At 40.3% G+C, this 10460-nt stretch overlaps 1 protein-coding gene across 1 annotated transcript in view; it reads right to left on the reverse strand.

Moving 5' to 3' along the window:
• Positions 1-7719, reverse strand: part of CDKL3 (cyclin dependent kinase like 3) — a 121777-nt gene extending 114058 nt beyond the window's left edge. Inside the window, exons 1-2 of the mRNA XM_056124765.1 lie at positions 7455-7719; positions 1465-1659 (exon numbers count right to left, since the gene is read on the reverse strand). Coding sequence (XP_055980740.1) covers positions 1465-1659; positions 7455-7676 — 417 coding nt within the window. The 5' untranslated portion in view covers positions 7677-7719. The remainder of the gene's footprint in view (positions 1-1464; positions 1660-7454) is intronic.
• Positions 7720-10460: the final 2741 nt, after the last annotated feature.

Raw genomic sequence — 10460 nt, forward strand, 5'->3', positions numbered from 1 at the left:
CCTCCCCACGTGGTGGGGATTTGCGTTGTTTCTTCATGTTGGTGTGGAGGTATGGGGACTGAAATGTTACACTAGATATCTTGGTATGACTAAACTACTTGTGGCCACATGAGCATCTGTCAGTCCCAAATAGGCCACACTCACTTCTAAAGAAGCCACACCCACTTCTGAAAAGGCCATGCCTCCACGGGTACCCGGTATGTGTAGAGGTACAAGGTGGGAGGGGAAGAAGACTGGCACAGCGTTGGGGACGAAGAGAAAGAGGCTCAGGGATGCTGTTGTCCCAGGGTCCTAGAGGAGGCCTGGGGCGCTTGCACGGAGAAAGCCAAGTCCCAGGTTCAAATACTGGTGGGTTAAACTGACCTGGGAGAGGAAGAAGACCGATATAGCATTGGGGACAAAGAGGAAGAGGCTCAGAGATGCTGTCATCCCAGGGTCCTAGAGAACACCTGGGGCGCTTGTGCGGAGAAAGCCAAGTCCCATATCTTATTTTCCTAAAAGTAGAGTTCATGTTGTGAATAAAATATCTCCATAAAAATCTGCTGAACTTAATATTTAATGCTAAGGCAATTCTTCAAAAAAAATTAGAGTACAGCATCTTTCCTCTCTTGACTTTTTTGCTGTTGTTTTGGCTTTTTTTGTGCCAAAAGATTACTTCTGGCTCTGAGCTGAGGGGTTATTTCTGGTGGGGCTGAGAGAGATTAAAATGGGGTACTGGGTACTGAACCTGGGTGAGCTGTGTGCATGGCAAGCACATTACCTGCTGTACCATCTTTTTTTGTCCCTACTTAATTTTGATTTTTCATAGGTTAAATGACAAGGCTTCTCTAAACCTCTCAACAACTTTCTTCCTTCTCCACCTAAAATCACCCACATTCACTTTCCATTCCCCTGGCCTATCTTCTAGTTCCTACTACAAAGCAGCCTTCATTTGAACTAGCTAGGCTTTCTATTTCCTTTGTGGTTTTTCAATTACACCTGCTATGTTCAGGTGTTTTTCCTGTCTCTGTGTTCAGAGGACCATATAGGATGCAGGAAATTGAACCCAGGATGGTCGCATGCAAGGTGAATACCCTATCCACTGTACTATAATTCCAGCCCCCAAAACTAGATGAACTTTTGAGATTTTACTGTGCCTTCTCTAAGGAAATCAATTTCTCTAAATTGATTCTAGAGGAATCAATTGTTGATAATTGGTTTCTCTACAATTAAGGGTAGCATCCAAATCTTAATCTGCATTATACACTTAATTACCATGTATGCCGTATTCTATTTGGTTCTGCAACCATGTTGCAAAGTCACAACCATGTTGTAAGTGACTTACCTAACCCCTCCAGATCTGAGGGTATGAATTAATTCTAAATAGAAAATAATTTTAATAACACTGATAAAAATAGAACAATGTTTCTAGTGCACGTATTTTTTACATTCAGCCTAAATTTTTATTTACTTTGAAGCACTTACATTATTATTGTGAAGATATTCAATGGCTCGAAGGATCTGGAAGAGGTATTTTCTAAGTCGTTTACTCTCTAGTCCATGACAATAATGTTGTAACTCATCTAATACTGTATGGTCAATAAATTCAAACACCAAATGAATTTTCTTTTTCTGTCTAAAAACTTCAATTAGATTGACCAGGTTCTCATGGCGAAATTGCTATTGACAAAAGAAACAATAATTTCAAATAAATTATCTCATGTACAATGCTTACTTCATTTAACACATGATTTTGAAATATTCTGTGCCTCTTTTCCTCTACGATTTCCTTTCTTTTTTTTTTTTTAGGCCACATCCAGCAGTATTCAGGGAATACTGAGATTAAAACTCTTGAAGTTAAAGGCAAGTACCATATTTGCATTATAAATTTATCAACTGTAACAAAAGAATATAAAAATATCTGAAAATGTTTCTGATGAAATACCTCTTTATATCCATAAAAAATTACAAACAAAATTATGTATTGGTACTCTTTTGTTAGTTTTCTATAATATTCTATTAGGCAATAAAATACGTTTTCTGACTGATAAAAGTCACTCCTCAAATAACTTCTTAATGTCCAAAATGGCTAGTCAAATTAAAAAATGAATAAGATTTAATATTTTATGCAAGTGACTCTACCTTTAACACATAACTTAAATATATTCTCAAATATTTTTTCCTAATTATCATAAAATTATTTACATGTGTAAAAATTAGGGGTACATCATCTTCGATATTAGATTCATTAGAAAACTATATACCTTTATGAGAAGTTTTGCCTTTAATCCAATGGCACAGTATCAGTTTTTCAACTTACCTGAAAAAATATATAAAGTCCTTAAAGAATGACTAACAGAGAAACTTGCCAGAATATAAGATTAGATTCCATTCTTGCTTTTGCTCCCAGTTTCTCTGTTTGGCAAGATGCCATAGTGCTACAGCAACAGCATGCTGGCTCTAGGGAAAACAGACTGCTTTGGAGGCTAGACAGGCAGTTCAATGGGTGATAGCACATACTATCAGTTCAGTCCCTGGCACCACATGATTCTCTGAGCACCACCAGGAGTGACTCCCAACCTCCAAGCAAGGAGCAGACCCTGAGCACTGCCAGGTGTTGCTGAAAAGAAAAATAAATTAAAAGACCCCCAAAATAGATTGTTTGGAACACTACAAAATTAATCCTTCAACTAGGGAAAATTACTGGTTTTCTATATTGAGTTTATTTTAAAAGCAGAAATAGTGCTTAATGTGAATTAATAAGGAATTAGAAACTACATCACATAAACCATGACCATCCCTAATAAAGGCTCCCGAAAATACCCTTTTACAAGTTGCTTACTTTCATTACAAGGCAACTTTTTTAAGTTCTTTTTGTTTTTGTTACTGTTTTTGTTTTGGGGTAACATCCAGCTGTGCTCAGGTCTTACTTTTGGCTCTGAGTTCAGGAATCACTTCTGGTAGGGTTTGGGGACCTATATGGGATGCTGGGGATGGAACCCAGGTTGGCTACATGTAAGGTAAGATCTTTACTCCCTGTACTATTTCTCCGGCCACAAACTTTTCTATATTTTTACTACTGAACTATAGTTTAATAAAATTTTAGCAAGAAAAAAGTTTAAGTAGTTACGGTTTTATACAAAGGAGTACTAATCGAAGAATTAATCCAGTAGAATTAAACAAAATCAAACCAAAAGTTCTTTTGTTGAGGGGGAGGGCGGTGGGTAATGAATGACACACGACAGTGGTCAGGGATTACTCCTGGATCTGTGCTCAGAGATCTTTCTTGGTGGTGCACAGGGTATTATTTATGGTACCATTAACTCCCATTCTACTTTTCCAGTCCCAAACCAATCCTATAAGAAATAAACTGAGGGGCCTGAGTGATAGTAAAATGGGTACTTGTTCAATAGGTACTCTTGCCTTGCATGCAGCCAACCCAGGTTAGATTCCTGGCCTATCATATAGTCCCCCAAATACCGCCAGGAGTAATTCCTGAATGCAGAACCCTGAGTAACCACTGAGCATTGCCAGATGTGACCCACAAACAAACAAATCAAAAAAAAAAAGGAAGAAACTGAGAACAACTAGTCTCAACATAGATTGTATATAGATTCTGATGGGGAGGGGGTTCTCTGGGTCATACTCTAGGCAGGGCTTACTCCTGACTCTGTGCTCAGAGCCTGGCAATGACTGGAGGACCAAATACAATGCCAGTGATTGAACAAGTGTTGGCGACATGCAAATCAAGTGCCTATATTTCTATACTCTGAGATCTCTGCATAATAATTTGAATATAAACATATGCTTTTTATTTTTGTTTCTGGGAGCTTGGGGGCCATTTCTGGCTGTGTTTGGGGCTTACTACTGGTGGTGCTCCAGAGATATTATGGTAGCAGGGATAGAACCAAGCTCTGCATGCCAGACAAGGGCCTTAACTCCTATACTAGCTCTCTGGCTGGTAATGTACACTCATTTTTTATTTTCCGGTCACACCCAAAGATGCTCAGGGATGGCTCCTGGCTCTGTGCTCAGGAAGAGATCATTCCTAACAGTGTTCAGTGGACCATATGGGATGCTGGGGATTGAAGCCAGGTAGGCATGCAAGGTAAATATTCTACCCATTATACTATTCCTCTGATCCTTGTAACATACACTTTAAGTTCACAACTTACCTCTGTGTTGTTACCATGTATTGAATTTTGTTGAGTGTGTGTGTGTGGATTGCTTTTTGTTGTTGCTGCTGTTGTATTTGGGGGGTGGGAGAGGTGTTACACAAGTGGTACTCATAGTCACACTTCTCTTGCTGCTTCTGGATCAGTCCTACCAGTTTATTCTGGAGTTCCAGCAAATAAACCATGTGCTCCAGGCTGTTGAATTACCTTTCTGGTCTCCACATACTCGTAATTTTTATAAAATAATGAAGTAGTGAAAAAAATTAACTTAAACACAACAAAAGTGAAGAGTCAAAGATATTGCCTAGAAAGATGGGGGAGGGTATTTGCCCTGCCGCAGCTGACCCAGGTTTGATCCCTGATATCCCATATGGTCCCCTGAGGGAGGGAGGGAGGACATTACATTTTAGGACATCAGAATAGGGATAGTAAAGGGGTAAGGTGCTTGCCTTGCATGTGGCTGACCCTTGTTCAATGCCCAGAACTGCAAGGAGTGATCCCTCAACACAAAGCCAGGAAAAACCCTGAGAACAATCAGATGTGACCCAAAAGAAAAAAAAAAGTCAGAGCAATAGTATGTATGGTGAGCAGGTAGCACACTTGCCTTGAAAGCCACTGACCTGTGTTTAATCCCCAGCACTGCATATGGTGTCCTGAGCCTGCCAGGAGCTATTAGTCCTGAGCACTATTGGGTGTGGGCCCCAAACCAACCAAAAAGCCCCAAAACAAATAATTAAGCAAAGAGAAGCAAAGGACATTAGGATAAGGACTGGTATTTTATAAAAATTATAATTTGAGCATACTCAGTAATGCGAGGGGGGGTTATTGCTGGCCGCTTGTTCATTATGTTTTAACTTTGTATTGTCAAGAAGTATGAAAGGGGCTAGAGTGACAGCATAATGGGTAAGGCATTTGTCTTGCATGGCACCTGACCTGGGTTCAATTCCCAGCACACCATAAGGTCCCCCAAGCATCACCAGGAGTAATTCTTGACTGCAGACAGAAATGAAGAGTGACCCCTGAGCATTGCCAGGTTTGACCCAAAAACTTAAAAAAGAAAGAAAAGTGTAATAGATATCTATCGCATATATTTTTTAATAATAATTTTAAAAATGAAGTCTGGAGTGATAGCATAGGAGGCAGGGTGCTTGCCTTGTATGTAGCCAATCCAGGTTTGATCCTGGGCACCCCATATCCCTGAGCACCACCAGGAATAATTCCTGAGTGCAGAGCCAGGTGTAATCCCTGAGCACTACTGGGTGTTCCCCCATCCTCCCACAAAGCAAATTAAAGCACTGTATCTGATATAGATATGAAAATATACTTTAGGGTGCTAGGGATGTTGCTCAGGGGCAGAATACTGACTAGCATGGGTGAGGTCTTGGGTTCAATTCCCAGCATCCTAAAACAAACAAACAACAACAAAAAAACCTAAAACTTTTACTTTGTTTCAAATAAAAATGAATAAAATATTTCATAATCACATACCAAACATCTGTATTGTCAAAGTCAGGAACCTTAAAGCACTGACAAATACATCCACATAAATTTTATATTAAAAATCACTCATGTTGTACCTAAATCCTAAGAAACAAATTGCTCCTTTCTTCACACTCCTGGGTTTCTCCTGGTCTAGGCAGTCATACTTACACGATTTTAATTTCTGTACTGATTTTTTCAATATTGTTTTTCATTTCTATAAACACCTACAGTCATCTTTATTAAATGTACTCCTGCTATCACCTCAAATTCAACATTTCTAAAACTGAGCAAGTAGTTGTTTTAGTTCCTTTCTATTTCCATCAAAGGTAGATAGCATTCAGTGGACTTGAGATACTTGTGATATCTCCTCTTCCTAATTCCCTCTCATCTCTTAAAACATGCCATGTTCTGGGGACTGGAGTGATAGCACAGCAGGTAGGGCATTTGCTTTGTACCCAGCTGACCCGGGTTTGATTCCCAGCACCCCTTTTGGTCCCCTGAACACTGCCCAAAGAAATTCCCGAGTGCAGAGCCAGGAGTAACCCCTGAGCATCGCTGGGTGTGACCCAAAAAGCAAAAAAACAAACAAACAAAAATATGTTCTAACTTAACTTTCTTCAAATTGCAGCAACCAGCAATGACATTATGTTCATCAGCATTCCTGCATTAAACTCATAACATCATGCCCTATTTTTTTCAATCTTGCACACCAAAGCAGTAGAGTTAACTTACTTTCTTTACACTGAATTCAAAACATACCACCATGTACAAAATCAGATTTGAATCCTTAGCCTAGGACTTTAAAAATTCACCTCTAAACTACTCTCCAATTTTACCTTTCCCCACTTCTATACAGGAAACTCTATAAGCAAATGCCTCTTTGTCCTGATTACTCAGTTCCTTGATTACTCAGTTCCTTATTTTTTGTAATGCTTTAGCTTCTTTGGGTTTATTCAATTCTCCTAGCCTGGAATAGAATAGTTTCACCCTCTTATCTAAATTCTATATATTTTCTAAAGCTAAATTCATGTCCCATTTCCTCCAAGAAACTTCCCTACACAATAGAAATTTTTGTTAGCCATTTGGAATGTATTTTGAGCCACTTTATTTTTTAACACAGAATTGTTTTTTCTTTTTGGGCCACACCTGGCAACGTTCAAGGCTTACTCCTGACTCTGTACTCAGGAATTACTCATTGGTGCTCCTCAGGGGACACATGGAATGCCAGGGCTGAAACCCTGGTCAGCTGCTTGCAAAGCAAGATCCCTATTTGCTGTACTGTGTCTCTGGCACCTACTCTGTTTTTCTGGTTCATACAAGTTCTAAAGAGGATATACTTACTTTTGCCTCCTTTTAATCTCAGCATCTAGCCCAATGCCTTGCACAAAGCAAACTTTTTTTTTTTTTAATTGGGTCACATTTGCTCATGGTTCTATGGTGAGGGATCATTCCTAGTGAGGCTTAGGGGACTGACCATATGGCCAGGGATAAAACTCAGACCCGCCACATGCAAGGCGAGCACTTTACCCCTGCACCATCTCTCCAGACCTCAGTGTTATATGTGAATATTTCTAGTTTCTTTTCCAGTACCTATCATAGTCTTCATTGCATTGTACAGAAGCACACACATTTTTGTTATCACTATAAAATTATAAGACAATGTATTTGTTTCTCTATTATGTTCCAAAACACGTTTCTCATGTCTCACATGTTGCAAAATGTTTTCACTTACCTGCAATATTCTTTATATAACTTTTTTTATTCCTAACAAATCCTTGTATTCTATTCCTTAGAATAATTAAAGCAAAAGAATCAAACCTTTAGAAACTTAATTTCTCTTGTTGCAATTTTGCTGACAGACTTTTCTGGATTCTCACAAAATATCTTAATGGCCACTATCTTCCCAGTGTCCTTATGTCTACATTTCATGACTGTTCCATAGCTTCCCTCTCCCACTTTCCCAAGGGTTTCATACAGCTCCATTTTCAGTCTTCTACTTCTCCATAGGCATTTAAAAAAATAAAAGAAAATATTAAACATTTAGACATTTATTCATACTGATAATGCATTCCCACATAAATCTATACTTAAAAAAAAAAAGGATTCACCCACTTTACAATACACTCTAAGTTTTGGAAGTACAGCTGTGTCTGTACCTCATGGTAAGAAAGTTCGAGTGTCTTCACACCTCAAACTGACCCTCTCCTCCCCTCATCTTCTCCCCTAATAGCCACCAAAATCTTAGGTTCAGAAGTTATTTTGTTTAACCTACATCTTTTAAATTGGGGATCTTCCACGGACACTGCTTGGTTCTGGGGACTTTGCCAGCTGCGCAGTGAGCCGTCCTTGCGTTGCTCCGGGGTCCCCGAACTCCGGAACCCTACTGCCCTAGGGCACCCCCACGCTAGGCGCGCCCGCTCGAGGTCCGGACCCCGCAGAAGTTCCCGCCATTCGTCTGCCGCTCACCAATCAGGAGCCCGGGAACCTCGGCCCCGCCCACTCCCCAAGGGTTCCCTCCTCGGCCCACCTCGCCAATGCGGTCCGAGGGGCCAGGGTGGTGTCCCCCGCTCTAGCTGACCTGGTGTGCCCACCCGCCATCGCTAAAACCCATTTTGTAGTCCCGCTGGCCTAACTCCTTAAGGCCGCGCAGGGAAACGGGACACCGACCCTGCTCAGCCCGCTCGCTGGGCCGGTCGCCTGCTGCCATGACTACGGGGTGCAGGGCCGTCTTCTGTGTCTAGTGCGCAAGACCGGAACACCGGCCGGCGCGACCCGGAAGAGAAGCGAGAAGAAACGAGTTCCTGGCGGCTGCTGAGTGAAATCCGGGTTGGGGTGGGGAGCAAGGCACCAAGAATCAAACAATGGCCTCCTCCCCAGGTTGCTTTTGAGTTCAGATGCGAAGGATCCCAATTTTGAGAGCAGTAAGAGTGACTGTAAATCCCCACAGAGAAGGGGACTCGAGGAGGGCTAGTGGGAAGTACGTCATAGATACTCACAAGAAAAAAAACACCCGTCTCCTGGCTGGGTCCTAAAATGAGGACTGGTGCCACCAAGCAAAGACAACTTGTATGACGAGATTTTCAAGAACGCCTGTATAATCGTTCGGACTTACCTAGTGACACTAATATTCCATAGACCCAAATTCGACAACGGCTATGGGTATTCATCCATAAAACATGGACAAGACACTTCTTGAGACTTTTCTGAATCCCTCCTACATACTTTAAAATACGTTCAAACTAGTAGTACTCCTTTTAAAAAAAGACCTGGCAAAAACTTCCAAACTCCCTCTGGAAAAGCAAATAATTCAACGTTCAAACACACCCGTTACATACAGAGAGAGGAAAAAAAGGTCATTAGCAAATTGCATAGACAAGGGTTTCTGCTGTAGGGACAACCTCCAAATTAATTAAGGATATCATTGGAGCAATTTTTTCTTAAAGGGCTTCAATTAAGTTTATGTAAAATGAATTAATGTAAAGGGCTATATCTCATTTGTTTCTCAGAAAGCAGAATATTCAGTAAACTCTCATTCAATTGGGCCCACCTCACCAGGCTCGTTAAATTCACATTTGGAAAATATACACATACAGAAACATACAATCTTGATTTAAATGACATGGCAAAGAAATTGATACTTTAAGATTCACAAGTATTTCAGTGCTGCTAAGGTCTATTTCTAGAGAGAAGTGGAAAGGGAAATGGTAGGTTTTATTTAACTCAAATATTGAGGACTGCCTTTTACTGTTTTACAACATGTTATAAAATACTATAATGAATATTATAGTAAATCTTAGAGGAGAATCAAATTTATTGAAAGCATACTTATTATGGGTTAAACATTTGCAAGGACAAATTATGAATTAGACATTTATTTGCTCTCAGTCAGATCATAATCTGAAACTACAGAATCACTACAGTGTAAAATTGTAGCTTTAAAACAGAGAGAGAAAGAGAGAGAAAAAGAGAGAAAGTGTCTACTATGGGGGGTATTGGCAGGGAAAAAAAGGGACACTGGTGAAAGGATGGGTATTGGAACAATGACTGAAATGCAATCATAAGCAACTCTGTAACTACCTCACAGTGATTCAGTAAAAAGAGGGAAAAAAACTATTCTTTCTACAAGTAGGTTTCAACACGACTAGTAACCGGGACAGTGAATGATTCTGATTATACACTGTCCTAAGAATCGAATGAAATAACCTGATTCTGTAGAAAATGTTACTTCATTTTATTTTAGTTTTTGCTTTTTGGGTCACACCCAGAAATGCTCAGGGGTTACTCCTAGCTCTGCACTCAGGAATCACTCATGGCAGTGCTCAGGGGACTATATGGGATGCCAGGAATTGAACCTGGGTCGGCTGCATGCAAGGCAAACGCCCTACCCGCTGTACTATCACTCCAGCCCATGACCTGACTTTAGAAAACCATAAACTATGGATTTCCAAAAAGCAATTATAAACTGGTAAATTACTTAATATTTTTCTTAGATCAAGTAAAGGCACTCAGGGGGCCAACCCCCGGTTGAACCGCCATTGGAACTGCCAGGCACTGCCTGAGCGCAATCAGGAAGAGCCTCTTGAGTACCACTGTGTGGACCTAACTGCCCCCTCCCCACACATTTTTTTCCTTATAAAGTGTTCTCTCTTTAGTATTTTTCATTTCATATAACCCTACAGGTATGTCTTTATCTTTAGCCGTGGGAAATTAGAATTCCCTATAGAAGGAAGGGAAAGAGTAAAATAATATTTTGCTATAACTTGTAAAAATCTCATTTATATACCCCATGGATCTATTCAAAGCTAAACTGGTCATCTTTACTAA

The sequence above is a fragment of the Sorex fumeus genome, unplaced genomic scaffold (assembly GCF_029834395.1).
Source record: "Sorex fumeus unplaced genomic scaffold, SorFum_2.1 ptg000051l, whole genome shotgun sequence".
Taxonomy (NCBI): Eukaryota; Metazoa; Chordata; class Mammalia; order Eulipotyphla; family Soricidae; genus Sorex; species Sorex fumeus.